This window comes from Piliocolobus tephrosceles, chromosome 21, assembly GCF_002776525.5.
Source record: "Piliocolobus tephrosceles isolate RC106 chromosome 21, ASM277652v3, whole genome shotgun sequence".
Classification (NCBI taxonomy): domain Eukaryota; kingdom Metazoa; phylum Chordata; class Mammalia; order Primates; family Cercopithecidae; genus Piliocolobus; species Piliocolobus tephrosceles.
In genome coordinates, this window is record NC_045454.1 from 50,227,759 (window position 1) to 50,239,388 (window position 11,630).

General features: G+C 51.5%; 1 protein-coding gene across 1 annotated transcript in view; it reads left to right on the forward strand.

The window, feature by feature from the left end:
* The window catches only part of LOC116418566 (UPF0764 protein C16orf89-like), a gene marked incomplete at its 5' end in the record, with an annotated part of 15,830 nt that extends 14,681 nt beyond the window's left edge, over positions 1–1,149 (forward strand). The window contains one exon of the mRNA XM_031934731.1: positions 1,033–1,149. Within this exon, the coding sequence (XP_031790591.1) occupies positions 1,033–1,149 (117 nt within the window). The remainder of the gene's footprint in view (positions 1–1,032) is intronic.
* Positions 1,150–11,630: the final 10,481 nt, after the last annotated feature.

Here is an 11,630-nt window from a genome sequence, read left to right on the forward strand (position 1 = left end):
CAGCCAGCCATACATCCACTCATCCATCCTTCCACCCACCCATCCACCTATCCATCCACCCATTCACCCATAGGCTCATCTACCCATCCATCCACCCACCCCCCCATCTACCCAGTCACACACCCACCCACCCACCCATCCATCTGTCCACCCACCCACCCATCCATCTGTCCACCCACCCATCCACCTGTCCACCCACCCATCCACCTGTTCAGCCATCCTAAGAAGTCATTCTGTTTCTCTGGCTCCTCAGGGCTGAGACAGTTTCTCAGGCGTTCTTGTTTCTGATGCCCTGAACAGTCTTGAGGAGGTCTGGTCAGGTGTTTTGTAGGTTGTCCCTCGATTGGATTCGTCCAGTGTTTTTCTCATGGTCAGACTGGAGTGTTGAGTTTTGGGGAGAAAAACCTCAGATGCGAGGGCCTTCTCATCACATCCTATCAAGGGTACACGGTAGCGGCATGACTTACTGCTGATGAGTTTGATCACCTGGCGTGGTAGTGGATGCCAGGATTCTCCACTTTCATTATGATTTCAAGGTGACTTTTTTTTTTGAGATGGAGTCTCGCTCTGTCACCCAGGCTGGAGGCTGGAGTACAATGGCACGATCTCTGCTCACTGCAACCTCTGCCTCCCGAGCTCAAGCGATTCTCCTGCCTCAGCCTCCTGAGTAGCTGGGACTACAGGCATCTGCCACCATGCCTGGCTAACTTTATGTATTTTTAGTAGAGTCAGGGTTTTGCCATATTGGCCAGGTTGGTCTCGAACTCCTGACCTCAAGTGATCTGCCCGCCTCGGCCTCCCAAAGTGCTGGGATTACAGGTGTGAGCCACCACGCCTGGCCCAAGGTAACATTCTACTGGATCTACACACGATATTCACTCTGAGTTCCCATTGAGGGATGCCTGCGTGCGTGTACGTATTCATTCTACCTCCTTTTTCACTTGAGCCCTTGGCTGTCAAATGTCAGGGCTAGGATTTGCACTCATTTCCAGAGTCTGCGAGTGTCCTTCCCTCCCTATCCTTCCCTTTCAGCCTCAGCTGAGCTCTTGGGACACCGAGGTCACCAGCAGCTTGTCTGGCCCCACTGGCTCCCAGCTCCCCGAGCCAGATGTGCCATCCCAGGTTCCCCATTTGCGGCCCTTGCTTTGAATTTATGGGCTTGCTGAGCAGAATGGGAAACTCATCAGGGAGTGTGAAAGTCACTCTAGAGGTGGGAATGCCAGCAGCCGCCAGCCCCCAGCACCTGCACCAACAAGGGGTCTTGCCACACAGCTTGGGCTGGAGTGGGCAAAGCGGAGCGTGGGACGGTGGAAGGTGGGAGCTCTTAGTCCTCCCCGATCTCACCCCATCATGACGGCTGCAAGGCTGTGCTGAGCTAGCCCTGGTTCCACAGTCTACAAAGGGGGTGAGAGGTCCATTTTTTATCATCAAAACAGTACAACTTTACGTTTACAAAAGTAACACTGGCTTGTTGCTAAGAATTTTTTTCAGAAAACACACAAAGGTTTAAAGAAAAAGGGATACTGAAAAATCAATGAATTTTGGCTGGGTGCAGTGGTTCACGCCTGCAGTCCCAGCACTTTGGGAGGCCAAAGTGGGTGGATCACGAGGTCAGGAGTTCGAGACCAGCCTGGCCAACATGGTGAAACCCCGTCTCTACTAAAAATACAAAAAATAGCCGGGCGTGGTGGTGGGTACCTGTAATCCCAGCTACTCAGGAGGCTGAGGCAGGAGAATCGCTTGAACCCGGGAGGCAGAGGTTGCAGTGAGCCGAGATCACGCCATTACGCTCCAGTCTGGGCGACAGGGCAAGACTCTGTCTCAAAAAATAATAACAAAATTTAAAAAAAAAATTGAATTTTACACTTTATGAGGGTGAATTTTATGGTATACGAATGATGTCTCCATTTTATTTTTAAAAGGAAAAGTTCCCCTGGTAATCCCAATCTGGGGAGGAAGACTATTAAAATCTCTTCCAGGCTGCCTATTTCTAACTGGCTGTTTTCAATATCGTTTCGAACTTACTGAGAAGTTGCAAGAATAGATGCAGTCACTTCATATACTCTTTCTACTCAAATATGCCAACTGTTTACACTTGCCCTATTTTTTATTTTATTATTCTCTCACTCATTCCATCGTTCACCGTGTGTGTGTATACACATTTATGTGTGACTATGTATTTATGTATAAATTGCAGGTGAATATGTGTGTATATATCTATATATACACAGAAAGATAGTTACTTATATGGCATATATACTAGATCTATCATTATGCAGTTATATATACACAGAGTTATATGCATGTACTTATACATGTATGCATATTAATTTATTTCTGGTCATTTGAAATCAAGCTGGAGACATCATGCCCCGTTAACCCTAAAGATCTTGGTGGACTTTTTCTAAGAACAAGGCCCGCCCTTCCCTCCCTTCCTTGCTTCTTTCCCCTTTCCTTCCATCCCTCTCTTTCATTCTTTATTTGAGGCAGGGTCTGCCCTGTCACCCAGGCTGGAGTGCAGTGGTGCAATCATGCCTCACTGCAGCCTCGACCTCCTGGGCTCAAGTGATCCTCCCTCCTCAGCCTCCCAAGTAGCTAGGACACACCACCATGCCTGGCTAATTTTTTATTTTTTTGGAGACAAGGTCTCTTGCCTGTCACCTAGGCTGGAGTACAGTGATGCAGTAACAGCTACTGCAGCCTCAAACTTCTGATCTGTAGCAATCCTCCCACCTCAGCCTCCCAAGTAGCTGGAACTACGGTCACGTGCCACCACTATTTTTTTTTTTTTTAATTCTTTTCAGAGATAGGGTCTCCCTATGTTGCCCAGGCTGGTCTTGAGCTCCTGACCTTAAACCATCCTCCCACTTCAACCTCCCAAAGTGGTAGGATTATAAGCATGAACTACTGGCACCCAGCCACGCTGGCTCTGTGTCCTTCTGATACATTGCCATAATTCTTTGAGTTTCCTTACTTTCTGGCACAAAAAGATGCTCCAGAGATATAATATTTTTTCTATCCCAATCCTGGAGCCAACCTCTTCTCCAACCTGTCCTGATGACTTTTAGTTATTCCAAACATGTACTGTTTAAAAAATATGCACTACACCCACACATGTATGGACTTTTCCGAATAATAATAGACTCATACTATTGATACTCTTCTTTAATTTGTTGTTGTTTTTTTTTAATTTAGCAATATATTATGGGAATCTTTCCACATTTTCAAATGCAGATTTGCAACATCCTTTTTAGTGAATGTTAAGTGTTTTATCTTATGGTTGTACCATAGATTACTGAACTAATCTCCTAAATTAAACAGGAGTACAGTACCGCCATCAGAGCTCACTGCAGCCTGGAACTCCTGGGCTCAAGCAAGGCATCTAAGTTGTTTATTATTTGTTTACCTTTATCCATAATAATGCTTCAGGAAAGTGCTTGTGTGTGCACCTCTGCACAATCCTATGAGCGTATCCTTAGGACAGTTTTCCAGAGGGAGGCTTGCTTACAAGAACAGTTATTCCAATGTCCTCCACCCACTGTGTGCTAGTCCATGATTTATCACACCTTGACCATCCCTGGATATTATCTATTTTTAAAAAATACTTGCCAGTTGGACCAGGTGTAGTGGTTCATGCCTGTATTCTCAGCACTTTGGGAGGCTGAGGCAGGAGGATTGCTTGAGCCCAGGAGTTTGAGACCAACCTGGGCAACATAGCAAGACCCCATCTCTACAAAAACATTTAACAATTTGGCCAGGCGCGGTGGCTCACGCCTATAATTCCAGCACTTTGGGAGACTGAGGTGGGCAGATCACCTGAGGTCAAGAGATCGAGACCATCCTGGCCAGCATGGTGAAACCCCATCTCTACTAAAACTACAAAACATAGCTGGGCGTGGTGGCTCGCACCTGCAGTCCTGGCTACTCAGGAAGCTGAGGCAGGATAATCACTTGAACCTGGCAGGTGGAGGTTGAGTGAGCCAAGATTACGTCACTGCACTCCAGCCTGGGTGACAGAGCAAGACTCTGTCTCAAAAAAAAAAAAAAATGGCCAGGCACGGTGGCTCACGCCTGTAATCCCAGCACTTTGGGAGGCCGAGACAGGCAGATCACGAGGTCAGGAGATCGAGACCATCCTGGCTAATACCGTGAAACCCCGCCTCTACTAAAAATACAAGAAATTAGCCAGTCCTGGCTAACACGGTGAAACCCCGTCTCTACTAAAAAATACAAAAAACTAGCCAGGCAAGGTGGCGGGCGCCTGTAGTCCCAGCTACTCAGGAGGCTGAGGCAGGAGAATGGTGTGAACCCAGGAGGCGGAGCTTGCAGTGAGCTGAGATCCGGCCACTGCACTCCAGCCTGGGCGGCAGAGTGAGACTCCGTCTCAAAAAATATATATAATAAATAAAATAAAATAAAATAAATTAACAATTAGCCAGCCATGGTGGCATGCACCTGTAGTCCTAGCTACTTGGAAGGTGGACGTAGGGGGATCCCTTGACCCCAGGAAGTCAAGGCTACAGTAAGGCATGATTGCACCACTGCACTTCAGCCTGGGCAACAGAGCTAGACCCTGTCTCAAAAAAAAAAAAAAAAATTGTCATTTAAAGGCTAAAAGTAACATCTGATTGTATGATCTATAATCTTTTTTATTACTGGAGAGCTTGACATTTTTCATAATGAACATTTATAATGCTTTTTGTGGATTATGTTCACTTTTAACAATTTATTTGTTAAATTTTGAGATAATTTGTGAATTACAGTAAAGGTGCAAAAATAGTACAGAGTGTTCCCTTACACATTTCATTCAGCTTCCCATTGGCTGACATCTTCCATAACTACAGAACATTTATCACCACTAAAAAAAGTCAACCTTGCTACAATATTAAGTACAGGGCTGATTCAAATTTCATCCTTTTTTCCATTTCCCTGTGCTTTTGTGTTCCATGATCTGATCCAGGATCCCACATTTATTAAGCTGGTTTGTTCACCTTTATTGATTTGTTGGAGATCTTTATATATTAAGGACCTCAACTTTTGTCTCTCGTCCCTTTGGCAAAGTATTTCCATTTTGCTTTTTCACTTTGGCAATGACTTCAAGAGATGGGTGGTAGGTGACATAGGATGATGCTGGCATCCTGGCTTAAAGCGAGGGTTATAGGGCACAGGCTGCATGCCAAACCCTCCACAAAGTGTTCTCACCTCCCCGTCCCGTCCCAGACATTCTCTGTTTCTCTAACACAACTCAAGCAACTGGCCACTTGTCACCTTGTGAAACCTTGATATTTTATTCCACACAGTTGTGCCTACCTTGAGCAGAGCCTACATCTTAGACCATATCATGGTTCATGCATTGTTCCGACACCTGTTGGGTGATGCAGAGTGAATGGGGCCTGGCCAGGCATCTTATTGAGGATCATGTCACAGTGTCCCCACCCTCGAGGAGAAGGGGAGGTGTCCCATCCCTGCAGGGTGGGGGGCAAACCCCTGCAGAAGTGGGCATTGGGAGTGCAGCCAGGAGCTTGGCTGCAGGCGTCCTGGCTGCAGACACAGCTTTGCTGCTGTGTTTGGTGAACAACACCAGAGACTAGGGAGGGGGCCCCCATGTCGCACCCCACAGCCTCAGACCTGTTCTCACCCCCCTGTGGTTTGGGAACTCAGTATCTCTGCTAACCCCTCCTGGGTAATTTGCAAGTGAAGGAATTGACAGCCGGTGCTCCAGGCCACCTGAGAGACACCCCGTCAGTCTGTCACCCAGGCCACTAGGCACTTTTAGACAAACTGTTGGGGGAAGGGAGAGGTGGAAGCAGAGATTAATCACTTTCAGGCTAGGCCTGCAGTGAAGGCACTTCTGGTGAGGAACGTCCTAGTGCATGTTCCCACAGGGTTCATGTAAGTCTTGAGGCCTGATATGGGGGGAAGACGAGGGAAGAAGACACCAGTCTCTGCCTCAACAACCAGGCAGAGGCCGGGCACGGTGACCCACGCTTGTAATCCCAGCACTTTGGGAGGCTGAGGTGGGAAGATCACTTGAGCCCAGGAGTTCAAGACCAGCCTGGGCAACATAGTGAGACTCTGTCTCTTAAAAAATGTAAAAATTGCCGGGCGCGGTGGCTCACGCCTGTAATCCCAGCACTCTGGGAGGCCGAGGCAGGTGGGTTGTGGGTTGTCTGGGATCAGGAGTTCAAGACCATCCTGGCCAACATGGTGAAACCCCATCTCTACTAAAAATACAAAAATTAGCCAGGCATGGTGGCATGCGCCTGTAATCTAGCTACTCGGGAGGCTGAGGCAGGAGAATCGCTTGAACCCGGGAGGCAGAGGTTGCAGTGAGCCGAGATTGCGCCATTGCACTCCAGCCTGGGAGACAGACTGAGACTCTGTTTCAAAAAAAAAAAGTAAAAATTAACTGGGCTTGGTGGCACCTGTAGTCTCAGCTACTTGGGAGGCTGAGAGGGGAGGATCCCTTGAGGCCAAGAGTTCAAGGCTGCAGTGAGCTGTGATTGCACCACTGCACTCCAGCCTGGGTAACAGCAAGACCTTGTCTCTAAAGTAAAATAAAACAGAACCAGGCAGAGAGCCGGGCACAGTGGTTCAACGTCTGCAATCCCAGCACTTTGGAAGGTCAAGGTGGGCAGATCCCCTGAGGTTAGGAGTTTGAGACCAGCCTGGCTAACATGGCAAAACCTTGTCTCTGTTAAAAATACAAAAATTAGCTGGGCATGGTGGAGTGCACCTGTAGTCCCAGCTACTTGGGAGGCTGAGGCAGGAGAATCTCTTGAACCCAAGAGGTGGAGGTTGCAGTCGGTGGAGATGGTACCACTGCACTCCAGCCTGGGCAACAGAGTGAGACTCAGTCTCAAAAAAAAAAAAAAAAGGTAGAACCAGGCAAAGAGCAGCAGGGCCGCGTCCTATCCCTGCCTCTTAAACAGAAAGGCATGAAGGTGAGCAGGCCAGACCGTGACCAATGTCAGGGGCCAGGACTGGGGCTGGTGGGGTCGGCAGGACTCACTTAGCTGTGTGTTCAGGCCCCGACCCCTGGGCACACCTGCATTCCCCTGCCCCGGGAGTTCCCCCAGCGTTTATTGAGTGGGTGCTCTGGGACGGGCACTGGGGGAGGGGTGGGGATGCAACGGTTTTTTTTTAAGTTCCAGTGGAGTCTGGCTGGGTGTCCAGGGAGGAGGACACAGCCGAGAAACACCTGCACGCCCAGAGCTGGAGGAGGCAGGAAGGGTCCTCCCCTGGAGCCTCTGGAGGGAGCACAGGCTTGCAGACCCCGTGATTTTAGACTTCTGGCCTCCAGAACTGGGAGAGGATCCGTGTCTGTGGTTTTAAGTTCTCCCCTTCCAACCCCCCATTTGTGGCACTTTCTTACGGCAGCCCCAGGACACCCATCCACAGAGTTCCTGGGAAATGGGGATGTCAGACCCGTCATCTGCGTGTCTGGCAACCAGAAAAGCCCCTGTCCGTGGGGGTGCGTCCCCTGCTCCCCGCATTTCTGCCAAAGTCCCTTCAATCGGCAGCTTGTCCTTGTGTGTCACCGAGGAAGGTGACCAGCAGGTGGAGCTGCTGCCCAGCAGCGGCCGTCCCTGTTCCCTCCTCCCTCCTCTTGTTACCATAAACACTTGCAGACCTCAGAGGAAAACACTCAACAATTCCCAACCGACAGGGCTGTGTGCTCAGGGCTTCAGAAGGACGCACAGGGAGCGTCCTTTCCTGCACCCGCCCTGTTGACTCTGCCATTTATCTTCCCGGCCGCCTGGCTTCCCGGGGCAGCCTGATGGCCAGGGTGCAGGTCTGGGTGGGTGCCAGGTGCCTGTCCTCCCGCCCGCCCCGGCCACCCTGAGCTGCAGGACACAGAGACCCGGACCCGAGCCAGCCGCGCTGGGAGTGGCCTCGGGCTCTGTTACGCTGGGCAGTGAAATTTCAAAACAAACTTAGCCACATGGTCCGAGTCAGGTGTGTCTGGGTGACCCCTGTGCAGACCTTGGCGAGGTCTGGACCTGCCCGCCCAGTGGCACCCATCCCGCAGATGCTGAGGCGGAGCCCAAAATCATGGGACCCTGTGCTGCAGGCACCGGCGGGGCGGGCTGCCAGGGCCGGAGACGAGCAGTGTGCATTCTTGGGATGTTTTTTCGTTTAACCGTCTCTCCCTCTCCCAGCCATTTCCTGGCCTCTCGCAGACAAGCGACAGACAAGCAGGTCTGGCGCCGGTCCACGCTGGTGGTTTTCCATGCTGGGGGTCAGTCTGGGATCCAAATCCCCACAGCTTGGCCCGTAGAGGGGCCAGGAGCCAGGGGTTTGAGGCCCCAATCCACCCCTTTCCAGCTCTGTGACCTTAGCTAAATTCCTTTAGCATGGTTTCCCTGCTTGGGCATGTTAACGTTTGGAAGCTGATGATTCTTGGTCTGGGGGTGTTGGGGGGTTCCTGGCAGGGAGTGGGTGGAGGCCAGAGACGCTGCTCAGCACCCTGCGATGTCCAGGACGGCCCCACCCCAGAGAGAAGGATCCAGCCCCAATGTCCACAGGGCTGAGGGGGAGAAACCCTACTGAACAGGAGCTGCAAACAGGTGCTTTTCTGCCCAGCTTCTCCGGCCTGGTTAGCCATGAAACCTGGGGCTACCAACCGTTGAGCCTAACCCTGAGCAGACGTTGCTCATGCATTCCTTCGGCCCTGCAGGACAGGCAGTCTCTCACTCATGTCTGGAGCACCGTTTTCTGTTGATTTATTTATATTCTGCCTCATTCCACAAAGAATCGGAGCCAGCATTCAGGAAGAGATTCAATCAAATAGAAAAATGCAAATGGCTTCCTAAAATAGAGTAGTGAGCAGGGCGAGTAAGGAGTCAGCACCAGGCTGCCCTCGGTCCCCTGGGTGTCCCGTATTGGGTTCTCTGAGGGTCCCCGGCTCTAACGGGGAATTGGTCCCAGTTCTGCCTACGTCTACCTGAGTCTCAGCAAATCTCTGAGCCTCAAAACCCTCAGACCCCACAAAACCTCTAAGAATCAGCACCCTCTATGATGTCATAATGCTGAATAAGACAAGCGTGAGGCCGGGCGTGGTGGCTCACGGCTGTAATCTCAGCACTTTGGGAGGCCGTGGTGGGAGGATTGCTTGAGCCCAAGAGTTCAAGACCAGCCTGGGCAACAGTGAGACCACCGTCTCTACAAAAAAATATAAAAGAATTAGCCGGGCGTGGTGGTGCGTACCTGTGGCCCCAGCTACTCTACAGGCTGAGGTGGGAGGATCTGGAGCCTGGGAGGTTGAGGCTGCAGTGAGCTGTGATCATGCCATTGCACTCCAGTCTGGGTGACAGCAAGACTTCATCTCAAAAAAAAAAAAAAAAAAAAAAAAGGAAAATAACGCCATAACATTTTATATAGGGATGTTCTGTGTTTTCTTTTTAGATTTATTCCCTCGCTCTGTCGCCCAGGCTGGAGTGCAGTGGTATGATCTCGGCTCACTGCAACCTCTGCCTCTGGCTTAAAGCAATTCTCCTGCCTCAGACTCCCAAAGTGCTAGGATTACAGGCGTGAGCCACCACACCCAGCCAGAAGACTCTAGCTTAGCAGAGTCATGGGAAGACACTCCCCTGCTGGTTCCTGGTATGAAGAAGTGAGCAGTGCATTGTGAGAAGGCCCAAGAAGGGCCTCATAGCTAGGACCCAAGCGTGGCCCCTAGGAGCTGGGAGTGTCCCCCAGGCAACAGCCAGCAAGGAAACAGGGACCCCGGTCCTACAACCACAGGGAGGCAAATGGTCCCAACAGCTTGAGGGAATGCTGAATGAGGAGCCTTCCCCGGCCGAGCCTCGGATGAGACACAGCCCCGTCCAGCACCCAGACTGCAGCCCTGGAGGGACCCTGAGCAGAGGCCTTGGCTTTGCTGTTCCCAGACTCCTGGCCCCCAAAAACTGTGATGTACTAAGTGGATGCTGTCGGAAGCCACCACGTGGGTGGTGATTGGTTATGCAACCAGAGACTGAACTTACTGCCCCCACGGCCCCAGCCTGCGAGGTGGACCTTGTCCTGACCCTGCCAACAGGAGTACAAAGACTTACTGGAACTTTGAACATGGGACAGCCCTGGTGACTCATGTAGTGTGAATGAGTTAAGAACAAATTCAGGCCGGGTGCAGAGGCCCACACCTGTAATCCCAGCACTTTGGGGGGCTGAGGCGGGAGGATCACTTGAGCCCAGGAGTTTGAGACAAGCCTGGGCAATATAGCGAGACCCCATCTTTAGAACAAATTTTAAAAATTAGCCAGGGTGGTGCCGCACTCCTGTAGTCTTAACTACTCAGGAAGCCGAGGCAGGAGGATCGTTTGCATTTGGGAGTTTGAGACCAGCCTGGGCAACCCAGGGAGACCCCATCTGTAAAAAAAAGTTTTAAAAATTACCTAGATAAGGCGCCAGGCGTGGTGGCTCAAGCCTGTAATCCCAGCACTTTGGGAGGCCAAGACGGGCAGATCACGAGGTCAGGAGATTGAGACCATCCTGGCTATCATGGTGAAACCCCGTCTCTACTAAAAAATACAAAAAACTAGCCAGGCGAGGTGGTGGGCGCCTGTAGTCCCAGCTACTTGGGAGGCTGAGGCAGGAGAATGGCGTAAACCTGGGAGGCGGAGCTTGCAGTGAGCTGAGATCTGGCCACTGCGCTCCAGCCTGGGCGACAGAGCAAGACTCTGTCTCAAAAAAAAAAAAAAAAAAAAATTACCCAGGTGTGGTGGTGCGCACCTGTAGTCCCAGCTACTCAGGAGGCTGAGGTGGGAGGATCGCTTGAGCCCAGGAAGTCGAGGCTGCAGTGAGCTGTGATTGCACCACTGCACTCCAGCCTGCACAGTGAAGTAAGACCCTGTTTCTTCAATTAATTCATTTAAAAGACCGAGTTTAGTTCCCAAGGGTTCCTGGTTTCCCAGACGTGTGAGGGCGGCCAGCAGCTGCTGCAGTGCCCATCCCCCACCCGCCGCGGCCCGCCCTGTCCTCCCTGGGGTCAGCAAGCATCCAGGCACCACAGCGAACTCTGGGAGGGAGTGGGACAGCCCCACCCAGGGCAGATTCCCAGCACACGGCGTGCAGGCCTGGGTCGAAGGGTTCTGCTGGAATCGACCCGGCGTGTTTGTTTTTGCTGCGGTCCTCTGGGGCCATCCGGGCTGCGTGCCTGCACGTCATCCGAGGCCGCCCCACTGCGGTGGGTTGGGAAACTCAGTCTTGGATTCCGCCAGCCTCACAACTCCTGCTCTGGGAGCACGTGCCTGTGCTGCATGTGTCTGTGTGTGTGTGTGCATGCATCTGTGTGTCTGGTTCTGCATGTGTCTGTGTGTGTCTGCATGTACCTGTGTGTGAGCATGTGTCTGTGCCTGCCTGCGTGTGCCTGCGTGTGTCTGCGTGTACCTGTGTGTGAGCATGTGTGTATCTGGTTTTGCGTGTGTCTGCGTGTACCCGTGTGTGAGCGTGTGTCTATGTCTGCCTGTGTGTGCCTGTGTGTGTCTGCATGTACCTGTGTGTGAGCGTGTGTCTGTCTGCCTGCGTGTGCCTGTGTGTGTCTGTGTGTACCTGTGGTGAGCGTGTCTGTGCCTGCGTGTGCCTGCGTGTACCTGTGTGTGAGCGTGTGTGTGAATCTGGTTCTGCAT